The following is a 14,366-nucleotide window of genomic DNA, read 5'->3' as shown; positions in this document are numbered from 1 at the left end:
GACATGGAGCATACGTCAGTATGCACAAGATCAAGAATATGCTTTCTTCTCATAGGCGTAGATGATCTTCGGAAAGCGACCCTATGTTGTTTTCCGGCTAAGCAATCATGACATGGTGAGAGAGAAATACCTTTCATATCAGGAAGAAGTTTCTTGCTAGAAAGTATACTTAAACCTTTCTCACTCATATGCCCGAGTCTTCGGTGCCATATATCGATGTCATCACTTGCAACGTTTACTTCTTCCTTGCAAAGCTTGGCTTGAGTCACGTATAATGAGCCTTCTTTTCTTCCTCGAGCCATGATCAAACTTCCTTTGGTTAACTTCCATTTGCCACCACCAAAATGACTGTCCAAGCCGACATCATCGAGCTTTCCGGTTGATATGAGATTGAGTCGCATGTCGGGAACATGTCTCACATCCTTGAGAACTATCTTACATCCAGTGTTTGATGTAAGAATAACATCCCCCTTTCCAATGATCTTGCTTCTTCCTTGATTTCCCATTTGAACATTACCAAAGTCACCACTTTGATAGGTTGTGAAGAAGCTTCCATGAGGGGTGACGTGAAAAGAAGCACCAGAATCAACGATCCATGAGCTATCATCAGAGCTAAGATTACATTCTCCAACGAGATATAATTCTTCGCTCTGGTCTTCCACAATGGTGGTAGTCTTGTCTTCATGTTTCTTTGTAGGATTGAACCGGTCTGGTTTGATATTACCGGCTTGTTTGTCTTTCTTGAAAAACCGACATTCCGACTTCATGTGACCCTGTTTGCCACAGTAATAGCAAGTAACTCTCGGACGTGACTTAGATCTTCCTCGAGATTGGTCTCGTCCTCTGCTTCGAGGAGCTCTTCTGGGAATCATCTGGATGTTATATTGTGTGTGCAAGTCATTCCAACAAGAGACGACGTTCGTCTACAACGGTTTCGACCAAGGAGACCGTATTCACCTTCAGGGTGGTGCAAGAATCCTTCCAAAAAAAGATGTCCTGCAACTGACGAATGCCACAACAACACAAATAGGTCGTGCTTTCTTTAAGCAGCCTATTGAGTTCAATCCATCTGAACCAATCTCCTTCTCGACGCATTTTGTTTGCGCACTGGTCCGTGTAACTGAAGTGAGTAGCCATGGCATGGCGTTTTTTGTGTCTCATTCCACTGATTTCGTAGGCGCCGAACCATCTCGATACTTCGGGCTTTTCAACGCAAATGAATCTGCTTCGACATTGGCTGTTGAGCTTGATATATCTAAAGCTCTAGATGTGCTCGACATCAATGATAATCATGTCGGGATTGATGTGAACAGAGCAGTGTCTGTGGTGGATGATGACAATAACCAAGTTAAGGCTTAAAGGCTTTGGAAATAGAAAGATGTGAGCAGCTATTAAGGTACCTCGAAATTTATTATCTTGTGATTATTCCAAATGTTTCAGATTAAGTAAACTTGGTGTTCTCTGATTTAAGGTGTTAGGGTGCTCTGGATCCAAGTACTACATATTTGTAAACATGAAAGCACCATGAAGATCTGCTGAGAAAAGGGTTGATGCTAACTGATCGAATTAAGGATGGTGACCAAGAGCTTAAAAGGATTGTGGATGCTAGCTATTGTACATCACATCCCTCAGTTTCTTCCTTATAAAAAAGCACAACGTCTGAATTAGTATCTTAGTAGTCAGATATAAGTGTACTGTAGTTTACCCGGTCACCTTGATGAGTTTCATCATGTAACTTTCTCACATACCATCCATTGGCTTACACAATTCAAACCTGCACTCCAAACACAAGCGTATCAGAGTCACATGAGCTAGTTCAGTCTCTATGAAAAGCTATAAGAAAGAAGAATTCACTTGTGGAGATCTTGAGGGAGATTCAAAGCACCAGATTTCTTGAGTCGCTTCATAGATATATATACATTTTTTTAGAACGTTTTGAATTCATCTGTGATGCTTTCCTAGAACCGGAGCTGAAGAAAATGTGACTGACCAAAATTATCAAGAAGGATGTAGTTGTTCTCCTCCACCTTCTTCTCATTGTTACTTGGCAAGTACTTTCGAGCAGAGTCGCCGCTTTGAAGGAGACTATGCAAGACCTTGTCAGCTCTACTCTTCTTCCCACGAGCAAACCAATACAGGAGAACAATGTGGTTTACCTTAGCATTGGTTACCAGCAAGACTCTCATCTACAGGGTGGAACAATCTTGTATATGCAAAAAACATCATGAACAAAACCTTTTGTGATTGATCTCTTTGTTGGAGTAGGAAGTGAAGCAGCTTTTAAGTGGTGGTTCTTTAAGCACCACAAGTTGCGTTATTGCCTTTCTCGTTCTTCTGCTGTTGTTGTTGACAAAGCTGATCCCTTTCAAGCCTTTGTTGGATAAGCATCCATTGAGCGGCTTTTGGGATCATGAACAACCATGTTTGTAGTTGTCTGAAGTCGACCTATGTACCCAAGAGATGCTGTTGAAGGAGATGATCACGTGTACCCTAGAAACACTCACTTGACATGTTTTTCTAACGTCTGAGATTAATTGATAAGAGGGGTAAAGATAAATTAGTGATACCAAGAAACCAATAATGCTTGCACACAAAAAAAATTCACATTAAGAGTGATTAGAGAAATGTCAGACACTAACACAAGCACTACATCAGAGAGCGGATACAAACAAAGAACCACGCTCAATCATAATCATACAACATTCTAGATTAGATCAAGTGGTGGCAACAAACAAACAGCAGCAACAACAACAAAAACAACATGAAGCAAACCGCATCCATTATTTTCAGCGAGAAATTACACCAAAAGAGGAGACACTGCGAACCGAGATTATGTACACTTCACACACTTATCACCGCACTCTGCACGCTGCAGGTCCACCCGGAGAACAACTTTGGTTAGGTGATGACCTGCAAATAGCACCAGGCCCAGCATTCTTTGCAAACCTTCTGTGCATTCTATAGTCAGGCACCCCTCCCATTGCAAACGCAGCTCCTGTTGTTCCACCAGGGATTAGGGAATCGCTTGTACACTGTAAAGGCTGCAAAGTCTCAACCACATCACTCATCAGTGGCCTAGCTTTGGGGTTCTGACTCAGACAGTAATACGCCAAGCTGCATGCCTTCTGAGCTGCTTTGACAGAGTATTGGTTCTCCAGCCTCGGGTCAATTATTTGCAGCAGTTTTCTTTTATCGTTCAGCTTCGGCCGAGCCCAATCGACCAGGTTCTGCTCTTTTCTAAGTCTTGTCTTGTCCACTGACTTTCTTCCCGTCAACATCTCTAGAAGAACAACTCCAAAGCTGTACACATCACTTCTGGCCGTCAGGTGTCCTTTGTCATTTGTAACAAAATCAAGTCAGTTAACATGTTTAGATGCATGGTTCGACATCTTACATACCAAATACTATATGGTAAAACAATAGCAAGCTAGTGAAAGAGAGAGGTAGAGGTGCAAGCGAGCTCCCACATGACATCTAGTTAACTACTCTATTTTTAGGACTTATATAAACAGTTGAGCATTGCTGCCATCACAGACCATGTTTAACGGGGAAACATCTAGCTATGGTTATGCATGTCATACCAGTCATCACATATTCAGGGGCAGCATAGCCGTAAGTGCCCATCACTCGAGTTGACACATGGGTTTCATCACCCTGTGGCCCAGCTTTAGCCAAGCCAAAATCCGAAAGCTTGGCTGTGTAGTCCTGCATGTTCAACACAAGCTGTGGGAAAGTATTCGCAATATTTGCAGCAATAAAAGAAAAAAAGAATAACACTAGTTACCGAGTCAAGCAGTATATTGGAAGTCTTGAAATCCCGATAAATAACCGGTCTTTCAGCGTTGTGCAGGAAAGCAAGGCCCTTTGCAGCCCCAAGAGCAATCATCATCCTTCTAGACCAAGATAACGGAGCTGTGGTTTCTGTAGAGAGAGGCCATGGTTACTGACTTGGTTAATTATACACTACCATGATAGTAACCATCGTTTAAGAAATCGGTAATTAGATGTTTTACGAGGGAGTATTGCTTAAGCTCACACCTAGACCAGTATAACCGTTTAGTTTATGACTGATTCGCCACCTAAACAGGATGCTAAGACCGAGCTTTAGGACATTGCTAAGAACACATGTCTGGTTTCTCATCATCAGTATGGTCTGACTTATAAACTAGACAAGAATATGAACGGAGGAGAAGGGGGTTTACTTCGAAAGAGGTGATTCTCAAGGCTGCCTCTCAGCATGAACTCATAAACAAGCAAACGATGATCATCCTCACAGCAGTAACCAATAAGCTTAACGAGGTTGTAATGACGGAGCTGGCCAAGGAAGTTGACTTCAGTAAGCCACTCACGGTGTCCCTGGAGACCTTCCTTGTTAAGAACCTTGACGGCAACAGGGAGAGACTTGAGGCCAAGGCGGAGATTGTCATCAATGTAGCCTTTGTAGACAGTGCCAAAGCCGCCTTCTCCGAGGATGTAGTCAGGGCGGAAGCTCTTGGTGATGGTCTCGAGCTCGAAGAGAGTGAAGGGGATGACGGAAGGAGGAGTGCGAGAGTCGGGAGTAGATGGATCGCTCAGATCTGAGACGGAGCGTGAGTGCTTCCTCTGTAGCTGTTGAGCTGCGAGGTGGAAAGATAGATCAGAATCAAGGGAGTTAAGTTAGAGAGAGAGAGAGAGAGAGAGAGAGAGAGACCTTGAGCTTGAGCCTGAGGAGTCAAGACGGAAGCTTCGTCTCTAGTGTTGCAGTTGCCCATTGTCAATGTAGTAGTGGAAAGGATCTCATTTTTCGATTTCAAGCTGACATTTTTAACCCTAATTGCAATTGGAGAAGATGACAAAGGAAGCTTCGCATGTGGATTGAGAAAACTGATGCTTACTGAAGTGAGTTTAAAAATCGGCTGAAAGGTTAAAAGATATTACTTTCTTTTTTTTTTGTGTTGGGGGTGTGTCTTGAAGTCGGGCCGATGTAAGAAGAGATGATGGTGTTGAGGAAGAAGAAGAAGGGAGAAGGAGGAGATGATCACGCGCCCCCGCGAGCCGTAAACACACTCACGTGGCGTGCTTTAACTTGGTTCGGTCTACGCAGGGATGTTACTGGTTCTAGGTCCGGATCAAAAATTTTGGAATTTTTTGGGTTCAGTTTACTATGTATGCTACATTTGAATTTTATATGTTGGAATCTGTTCTGTCAATAATAACTTCAAATAAATTTTGTAATTCTGTATGAACTATATTTTGAATCCGAGTTTGATAATATTTTAAATTTCTATTTTTAAGATTATATTAGAATAAGCTGAAATTTTGATATTTAGTTTCAAATATTGTTTTCTAATACTAGGTCTGGTTTGAAATATTTTTTAGTTCTTTCTTTTTTTAGTTTTCATATATTCTTTAATATCTATTTGATTTTAGAACAGATTTTGATAATATTCAAATACTTGTAGTTTTTTTTTGAACAATCAAACACTTTTAGATATTAATGTATTTTTAGATATACTGTTTTACAAAATTTAGGTTGCCATCAGTTTAAAGTTTGAACTGTTTCTGAGTTCTGACTATGGTTTAAAATTTTTTTTTTTGCTAAAACTTTGTAATAAAAAAAGGTTATAAAAATATTCTAAAGTTGCAAATTGTGTTTTTTCTTACATCAAAAAAGCTACAGATTGTTGATTTTAAGAAAAACTAACATAAAATGAAAATAACAAAAGAAAATAGGCTGTGAAAAATTTTAGGAGAATTTTGAAGACTTTTGAACTTTAAGAATGTGACAGGAATTTTTTTTTTTTTTTTTTTTTTTTTTTTTTTTTTTTGAGATTTTAGAAAAAGGTAAAAAACCTCTAAAGTCTAAACCAACCGTACCTCTATTCAGGTACTTTTATGGATCAAGGATTCAAGATTCAGGTTTTTTTCGGTTTGGATTGTGGTTCAATAACACTACTTCGGTACAGAGTTAAGCCTTTGACGCGCTTGAACCGGAGTCAGTGGAAAACTTTCTCTCGGTTCGGTCTGTTCCAACAACTCTTGTTCTTCTTTAATCAATCAAATCTTTTTGTTCCGAATCAAAAGTGAATCCTTTTCAATGGCAACACTAAGCTCTTACACCTCTTCTCCTCCTCGAATTCTTCATCGTCAACAATCTAAACCCATCCTCTTCCCTCCAGATTCCACCCCCTCCATCAGACAGCTATATACAAAACCCATCTCTGTCTCGAGACGATCCCGTGGCGCCATTAACGCCACCGCAGCAGCTTCCGACACCTCTGGAAACTCAAACGCATCTTCTCCGGCGAAGAAGCTAAGAGAGATCATGCAATCCCCTGGTGTCCTTCAGGGTCCTTGCTGCTTCGATGCTCTTAGTGCTAAGCTCGTCGAACGAGCTGGGTTTCCTTACTGTCTCACCACTGGTAATGATCTATCAATCTGATAACCCAATTCTTAAAATTGAAGACTTTACAGTTTTCTTTAGCTCAATTCAACGAAACATGTTTGCTTTTTTTTTATCTTTATGTATATATATGTATATTGCTTTTGCTGATTACTTTCTACGCAAGTTAGGGTTCTCAATTTCAGCACTGGTTATTGCGAAGTCCATCTTAAAGTTGAAGACTTTAGCTTAAAATTTAAGAAAGATGTTTGCTTTTCGAGCTTTTATGTATATATGTATTGATGATTTATCTTTCTATGGAAGTTAGGGTTCTCAATTTCAGCAGCTAGGGTTGGTTTACCTGATAAAGGACTCATTTCTTATGGAGAAATGGTTGACCAAGGTCAACAGATCACTCAGGCTGTATCCATTCCGGTGATTGGAGACGGTGGCAATGGGTTTGGTAACGCCATGAATGTTAAGAGAACAGTCAAGGGGTATATCAAAGCTGGATTTGCTGGAATCATAATCAACGATCAGGTTTCTAGTGGCGGCGGGAGAGGAGTGGTTTCTAGAGAGGAGGCAGTGATGCGTGTCAAAGCTGCGGTTGATACGCGTAGAGAGTGTGGTTCAGACATTGTCATTGTAGCTCAAACTGATTCTAGAGAAGTGATATCTCTGGAGGAATCGTTTAGTAGGGCGAGAGCTTTTACAGATGCTGGAGCAGATGTTCTCTCCGTTGATTCTCTGGTGTCTAGAGAAGAGATGAAATCATTCTGCAATGTCTATCCACTAGTTCCTAAACTGGTAACACTTCACTTTGCGCCTTGGATTACTCTAAATCTTGATATGAAGTTACATTTGTGTGCTGTTAATCTAGGCTAATATGCTTGAGACTGGTGGGAAAATTCCGATGCTAAACCCGCTTGAGATAGAAGAGATTGGATATAAGCTAGTTGCATATCCACTTTCCTTGATTGGGGTATCAATTCGAGCAATGCAGGTGAGTGAACGACTGTATTTTTGTCAATAATGTGTCTTGGTCAAGAGACTTATAGTATGTAGAAGCATTGCAGGACGCTCTATTGGCGATAAAGGGTGGTAGGATTCCTCCACCAGGAAGCATGCCTTCTTTAGAAGAAATTGAGGAGATTCTTGGCTATGACACATACCGTGAGGAAGAGAAGCGGTATGCTACATCCTCCTCATCTGATAGAGGTGAGAAACATCAAGGTCTTCAGTTGTATGACCTTTGGGAAAATATCAGTCAATAGTAACTGTATTTTTTTACCATGTATAAGGGTCTAGCAGAAGAAGCGTATATGGTGGTAACCAACGAGTTGTGCAAGATGATTCAGAACAGAGAGTGGATCCGGTTGTTGAAGTCATGATACCTGAGGTGGTTTCTAATGAATCCAGAAACCCCTTTTCCAGAATCTGGTCAAGGTCTCTGAGGATCAAGATCATTGGACGTGATGGGATTGAGAAACTCGACGTCAGAATCCCGGTACGTCTTATTGTAATGTATGTTTCTCTGAACTGGTTGATGTAAAGCAAAACCTGTCTTTATGGTTGGAGCAGGCTGGATTCTTGGAAGGTGTCACCAATATTGTCCCAGGTAATTCTAAGTCTTCTTCGTTGTTCTGCTTGTTCAGTTTCTGCCTCGGTGACAATGACAGAGCCTGGGGCCTTTTTGTAGCTTTAGGAGGCGTGAACCTGAAGCAATTGATGGACGATGCAGCTGATGAAGTCGGAGGGAAACTTCTGTTGGACTTTAAAGACACTGCTGGTGATAGAATCCAAGTCTTTTTGGAATGACAATGAATAAATAAATAAAGTATATAAAGTCGAGAACATGCAAGAAAGACAAAATATTTTATTTGTTCCGTGAATGGGAAATGTTGTACACATTCAATACGCGAAACCCTCAAAAATAGAATCTGTGTAGTATATATCAATTTATACGCATATAACAAAGGAAACGAAGAGTGTAGAAAATCCTGATGCTGAGATGAATAATGTAACCTGAGTACTTCCGTGAAGCGGCTGACCAATCCGACTATTTTATCGCCTGATAGATATTATATGTCCCAGGTAAAAATGAAAAGAAGCAGAGAGGTACGGAACCAGAGTGTTCTCTTCTCGACTTTACAAGTGGAGGGTCTTGTCAGTAATGGTTTGGCTTGATCTTACCTGTACCCACCACCATACGATTGTTGAGGGTTATAACCGCCTTGACCCATCATTGGATTATAGTTGTTGTTGCCTGGCATGTTCGGACCAGGGACCATTCCTTGGTTTTGTGGTTGCATCGGATAACCTTGGCCATATCCTCCACCCATGTTCATGCCTGGTCCCATTCCCATACCCATGGGTTGGTTTTGGTTCATTCCTGGTCCCATTCCCATACCCATTGGTTGATTTGGGTTCATGCCTGGTCCCATTCCCATACCCATGTGTTGGTTTTGGTTCATACCCCCATAACCACCGCCGCCCATGGGCATGCCAGAGCCTACCATTGGATTTGGAGGAGGTCTCATAGCAGTTGCACCCGCACGACCTAAGCCAGTGCCTGATCCCATTGCTTTACCCATGTTGATAGTCGATGTTGCTGGTGGTGTATTTGTCGGTTTCTCTAGCCGTTTTTCTCTCCTGTTGATCGCCTCAAAGTCAACTCCTATGTCTGCCAATGGATTTGTTTTAGCTGCACATAAGTAGAAAACAGAAAAAGATGTTAGAAAATATTGCTTAAAACAGGGGTTTTTGGTTGCTTTCATTCACATGTTGTGGTGGAAATCTATCTTACGTCCAGATATGTTAAAGTTAACAAGTCCCCTGCTCAATGTGTCTGCCCAGACTGATGATTTTGGCTCGAACTTTTTCTGAGGCGGAGGAACGATCTCAATCGCTCCTGTTATAGGTGTGAGATCTGAATGGGATGATGACGATGAAGTCACAGCGCTTGTTGGTCCAGCTTGTGTAAACATGTCTCCCATGAAATTGTTGTTCCCTTGACTAGTAACAGGCCCGGATTGAGTTCTTTGTGGAGCATGAGAAGGCGACATTTCATGACCCTGGTGTGTCATGAACTGACCAGCTGGCCCACTTGGGGTAGAGTAAGGGGTCTGCGAGCTCGATGAAGTGGCAGCAACTGGCCGTGGATGGAAGCTTTCGCTTGTAGGGTGTGAAGTGACTACTCCAGGATTGTAAACGGCTGAGCCAGGCTGGTGCATGAAGCCTCCATTGTGAAACGGTGTGGCTCCCGTCGTATTTTGTGAATGAGGAACCATGTTATATGGTTGTACAGCTTGCCCAAATGGAGTTTGTCCAGGCATGTTTGGGGCTGTAGATACCGGCTGAGGGTGATATCCCTCGTACATGTTGTTTCCACTGGGAGGAAACTGAGATGTTGGTACTGAGGCACTCGATTGTTGAGGGACTGAAACTTGAGGACCAGACGGGGGGAGTATGCCAGCAAGAATATCAAAATCATTGTCAGATGTGTCGAACTGCTCTTGAAGAAAACCTGGTGAGTTTGATGGAGGTTGCATATTCTGAACACCAGGTTCGGGATTGGCAACAGTAGAAAATGAGTCCCCAAAGCCAAAGTTACGAGCTGTATCAGGATGAGTGACCTCCGAGGTGAAGGCTGGTGGTGTTGGCTGGAAAGGAGCACCAAAGCTTTGCTGCGGGTTTGAGTCGCTGTCCGTAGAAGTGAAGGCTTTGAAAGGAGATTCACCGAATGGATCATCAAATGTCTGTATAATGGGGGATGATTTAGTCAGCAATAATCAAAATGTTACAAAGAAAAAGAAGGCATCCGCGAGTACAACTGCTTAATCCCTCTGTCAATACCTGAGCTGATGGCTGAGATGTAGAAAACGATGGAGCATTGGCTTGTCCATTGGTTTCAACAGAGGTAGACTCAGCCGGTACAATGGCCAAAGGATTTGGCGAAAATACGTCTGCAAGGGAGCCAAGCAAGTCCATCTCAACACTGTTTGAGGTGGGAGGAGCAGATGTAGAAGCCATTGTTGGAGGAGCTGAAACACCGTCCGCAGATGCATATGCTGGAGGACAAGCTGGGAAAGATACGAAGCACAACGCTCACTCAGAACAAGCAGAAAGGTTAATGGAATAACAATATAAAAACCAAACTAACAATAAAATTTGATCTCTATGGAGCAGAGGAGTTTGAAAGGCAAAAACAAACAATGAACATAAAGAATCGCAAACTTTGAGAACTCTGTACCTGAAAACGCACAGCGTGGATCAAATTCATCAAAAGCCTCAATGTTCTGAGGAGAAGATTCATTATCAAAACCAGTAGATTTATTGTCTGTGTTGTTTCCAGCAGGAGGAGAAGCAACCGTTGGAGCAGCTATTTGTGGGGCAGAGGGAGAAGCAGCTCCTGGAGTAATAGCTTGTGGGGGAGGAGAACCAGCTCCTGGAGCAACAGCTTGTGGGGGAGGAGAACCAGCTTCTGGAGCAGCAGCTTGTGGGGTCTCTCCACCATCCCTGGCATAAAAAGATTCATCAGAACCAATAAAACGAAGGTAGCTCTAATTCTGCATAGCAGAGAATTATCACCTTTCACTATATACAGGACTCCTTGAGTCACTGACAGCCTCTTCATAACTAGGTGGAGCACCAATATTTTGTTCAGAAAATTTCCTCTGGAGCTGCCCTCTGTCATATAAACCCGAAAGAAGTTATGACTTATAAGTTGACATAAATCCACAAAACTTAATACAATAAGAAAAAGGCCTAAACTTAGTTACCTCCCATCCTGAGAACTGTCATCAGCTCGAGCACCACTACCCCTACACGATAAAGATGAATGTTTCATTGTATAAGTGGAACTAGGCTAAGAAGAGGCTCGATACATGCTTTTTTGGCATCTATCACAATCAAATATTTTATCCCGTGTATATGTTTAATCTCAAAACTATTCCTTTTTAGATCAAGTCCAAAGGAAAGGTGAAACTTTAGATCAACATACCTTGATGAATGGCCATCATCCTCAAATGTCCGTTCCCTTTCTGAACTTCTACCTCGTGACCCATTTTGGTAGTTATCAACACTTCTGCTCCTTCCTCTGTAATCATCTTCCCTGTTACCATCTCTCCCATACCGGTCTTCAGAGTCTCTGGAGTGACGATCTCCATCACGGCTATTTCTATCATCATCCCTATAACCATATTCCCTTTCTCTTCCATAACTACTTCGCTCTTCATCCCGGGATCCGTAATCATATTTGTCCCCGTATCCTCCTGAAGGCTTATACATCCCACCTGGTGCTGAGCTGCGATACCTGTTGTGAAAATAATGTCAGGTTAATATGTCCAGCTCCCGAAGCATATTTTTAAACTACAAATGAAATAGACTACTAAGAGGCATAATAACAGTTGTGAGGCCACTAGGTACAAATGAAATCAGACAAGGGTCCAGCGAGGCTAAAATAGAGAGGAAACTACAACAATTAAAAAAACAAAGATACAATTACAAGCAAACTTACTTATCTCTGTTGGCTGAAGCCTTCTCTCTGACCTCAGCTATTCTCTCTTTGTCATTGACCAACGCCACCAGGCTCTGTGATTTCTTCCTAACATTGGTTCCTTGATCTCTACCACCGGAATCAATATACTGGAAATCGGACAATGTCTACCACATGGAAAATGGATAAAATGTCAGAAGGTCAACTGCTAAGATACAGAACGAAAGGATTCTTTCGATGCTGAATACTTATAATATAATGTACTCAGCATGGTCATTACCGAAATTTGATATGCACGCTCTCTAATCTCTTTAATAACACGTTCTGACCCATGGCCTACCATGTACTCCAAAACTGTCAAAGCCTGAAGTGGATAGGAGGGGAAAAACCAACAGGAAATTGTTTCATTCACTTGCTACAGCAATACAAACAAGAAATAAACCAACAAGGGATTTGTTTTCTTTACCTTAAAGACATGCCGCCAGTTTTTTCCAGTGTCGCTAAGTCGTTTCCATATGACCCCCATGATCAACTGGTATTCATGGCTGCAGGAAAAGTAACATTTCTGTTATTGCTGTGCATTATCCTCACTACAGAAAAACAGAGCAGTGGGAAGGTAGCAGTAATTACTAATTTCTTGAAGCTTGCGCAATATCAGCAAGAAGAGAACCATGAGGACCCCATGGCTCGTTGCTAGTAGCATCTAGAACCTGAAGAGGAAAAACCAGAGGTGAGAAACAACATGAAACTATATTGTATATATTGCTTTAAATTGGTAACCATATTAGCCGGAGGAGGAGTTCTACAAAGAAAAGCTTCTCTATTTACTTTAAGCTAAACTCAACCAAAAGAGATCAGAAAGGAAGGAGCTATGCTAAAAGAGTATCCTTTACCTTTTGTTCTATTCCAGGCACTTTGAGCACTTTCTTGTTGACCTCTCTCTTGCTACAAAAACAAACAGAACGTATAATCAAGCATGGTTAATGAAAAAAAAAATATTTCACAGAGCGATTACAAAATACTCACAGGTCTCTGACAGTTTGACCGAAGACTTTCTTCATCTTCGTTTTGTGTTAAACGCCCTCTAAGAAGTCTGTTGCAAAACTTATATGATCACCCTTTGCTGCGAACTGTTTCAAACAAACATATATCACAACGAATAGAAGATGAATATCAAAGTGAATCGTCCTTCAGCATAAGTTGGTATTTCATTGAAGTTAATAGAAGATGAATTCAACAATAACACAAGCCGTAAGCGAGCAACATGCATCAAAATCATATAATTGAGCAAGGAATGGGACACACAAATCAATCAGCAAAAAATGACGTGAACATGATTGACTGCTTCTTCCTTCAGATTCAACCTTAAAAAAAAACACATTATAATCAAATCAAAATCGATCAATTCGGGAAGACTGACATTCAAAATGCAGCCAACTACCACAGATCTTAAGCAAATCTATCGCCTCTACACGAATAGTGATCAGAACCAGCTCGTCGGGAGAATCTCTCAAACACATAGATCTATAATGAAATCCAAACGAACGCTAAGCGATAATACGTACGGAAATGTGCGCTTGATGCCAAATCGGATCGCGAATCTGTGAGGGACGGAGAAGAGGAAGAAACGCCGATATAGAGAGAGATTCAGCAAAGACGCGAAGCTTATGATCTCTCTCTCTCTCTCCTTCCTGCGTTTTAGATTCAATCGAATCCTTAGAGAGAGAGAGGAAGGGAAGAGAAACAGCAACCAGAAGTGGAAAATTCAATAGATTAATAAATAAAGGTAAATAAATGAAAATAAAATAAAGAGAATAATTTAAGACAGCGTAGCGCATCTAACACGCAGAATATTAAGGAGAGGCTCCCAAAATCACTCGGCTGTTTCTTCTTCATTTTCCTACTATTTAATTGATCATAACATATATGATTATTACATTTGTCTTAGCACGTTCTATATTTGAATTTCATGTACAAGAATGTTACACAAAAATGTACATTCCCATAGCCTCCTACTATACAAGATTTGAAATCAAAGATATGTTTTTTATAGGTAATAATGATTTTTTCGATTATAACGTCATTTACATGTTTAATTAGTGTTTAGATCAAGGGAAAGGCATTAGTTAAAACAGAAAAAATCAAGGGAAAGGATGATTGTTTCATTTAAATTAACAGAGATAAATGATATTTTCTGTTTCAAATTAATAGATACTAGGAGTATAGTCCCGCTCAGGGGTCGTTATGGACGTAATTGTTGTTTCATATAAGTATGTGGAGGTGATATAATGTGTTTTGCTGTTGTCTTTGATTTGCCGAGATTTTTATTTTAATAGGAGTGAGGGAGGGGGATGATGAAGTCTCTGAGCGTTTGGCTTATTTTAGTTAGGTCACAGGCCAAACTAAAAGATGCAAATGAAATATGATGACTTCTTTTATTACCAAAAAGTTGTTGCTCCTCTGAAAAATATTGAGTTGGTAAACAATCCCATACTGATAAATGAAGAA

The 14,366-nt window shown here is 41.1% G+C and overlaps 3 protein-coding genes across 4 annotated transcripts; 1 reads left to right on the top strand and 2 right to left on the bottom strand.

Moving 5' to 3' along the window:
• Positions 1 to 2,584: 2,584 nt before the first annotated feature.
• On the bottom strand, positions 2,585 to 5,039 carry LOC106332064 (serine/threonine-protein kinase At5g01020). Its single transcript, XM_013770524.1, has 5 exons — positions 4,691 to 5,039; positions 4,203 to 4,616; positions 3,785 to 3,921; positions 3,582 to 3,705; positions 2,585 to 3,331 (listed from the first exon to the last, which is right to left on the bottom strand). The coding sequence occupies exons 1-5, from the start codon at positions 4,749 to 4,751 to the stop codon at positions 2,853 to 2,855; spliced, it is 1,215 nt and encodes a 404-aa protein (XP_013625978.1). The 5' UTR covers positions 4,752 to 5,039; the 3' UTR covers positions 2,585 to 2,852.
• Positions 5,040 to 5,962: 923 nt separating this feature from the next.
• On the top strand, positions 5,963 to 8,295 carry LOC106332062 (2,3-dimethylmalate lyase). 2 transcript variants are annotated; one of them, XM_013770520.1, is made up of 7 exons: positions 5,963 to 6,401; positions 6,690 to 7,168; positions 7,242 to 7,364; positions 7,438 to 7,579; positions 7,663 to 7,868; positions 7,943 to 7,979; positions 8,061 to 8,295. In XM_013770520.1, the coding sequence occupies exons 1-7, from the start codon at positions 6,077 to 6,079 to the stop codon at positions 8,177 to 8,179; spliced, it is 1,431 nt and encodes a 476-aa protein (XP_013625974.1). In that variant the 5' UTR covers positions 5,963 to 6,076; the 3' UTR covers positions 8,180 to 8,295. The 2 variants fall into 2 exon arrangements, with proteins under 2 accessions (XP_013625974.1, XP_013625975.1); XM_013770521.1 differs by having other exon boundaries at positions 6,105 to 6,401; positions 6,686 to 7,168.
• LOC106332060 (clathrin interactor EPSIN 2) lies at positions 8,224 to 13,637 on the bottom strand. Its single transcript, XM_013770519.1, has 14 exons — positions 13,424 to 13,637; positions 12,885 to 12,988; positions 12,752 to 12,803; positions 12,489 to 12,568; positions 12,325 to 12,403; positions 12,139 to 12,222; positions 11,880 to 12,025; positions 11,364 to 11,675; positions 11,143 to 11,184; positions 10,952 to 11,050; positions 10,614 to 10,879; positions 10,217 to 10,443; positions 9,168 to 10,119; positions 8,224 to 9,065 (listed from the first exon to the last, which is right to left on the bottom strand). The coding sequence occupies exons 2-14, from the start codon at positions 12,917 to 12,919 to the stop codon at positions 8,551 to 8,553; spliced, it is 2,889 nt and encodes a 962-aa protein (XP_013625973.1). The 5' UTR covers positions 12,920 to 12,988; positions 13,424 to 13,637; the 3' UTR covers positions 8,224 to 8,550.
• Positions 13,638 to 14,366: the final 729 nt, after the last annotated feature.

This window comes from Brassica oleracea, chromosome C3 (genome assembly GCF_000695525.1).
Source record: "Brassica oleracea var. oleracea cultivar TO1000 chromosome C3, BOL, whole genome shotgun sequence".
Taxonomy (NCBI): Eukaryota; Viridiplantae; Streptophyta; class Magnoliopsida; order Brassicales; family Brassicaceae; genus Brassica; species Brassica oleracea.
This window is presented reverse-complemented; position numbering and strand designations above follow the sequence as displayed.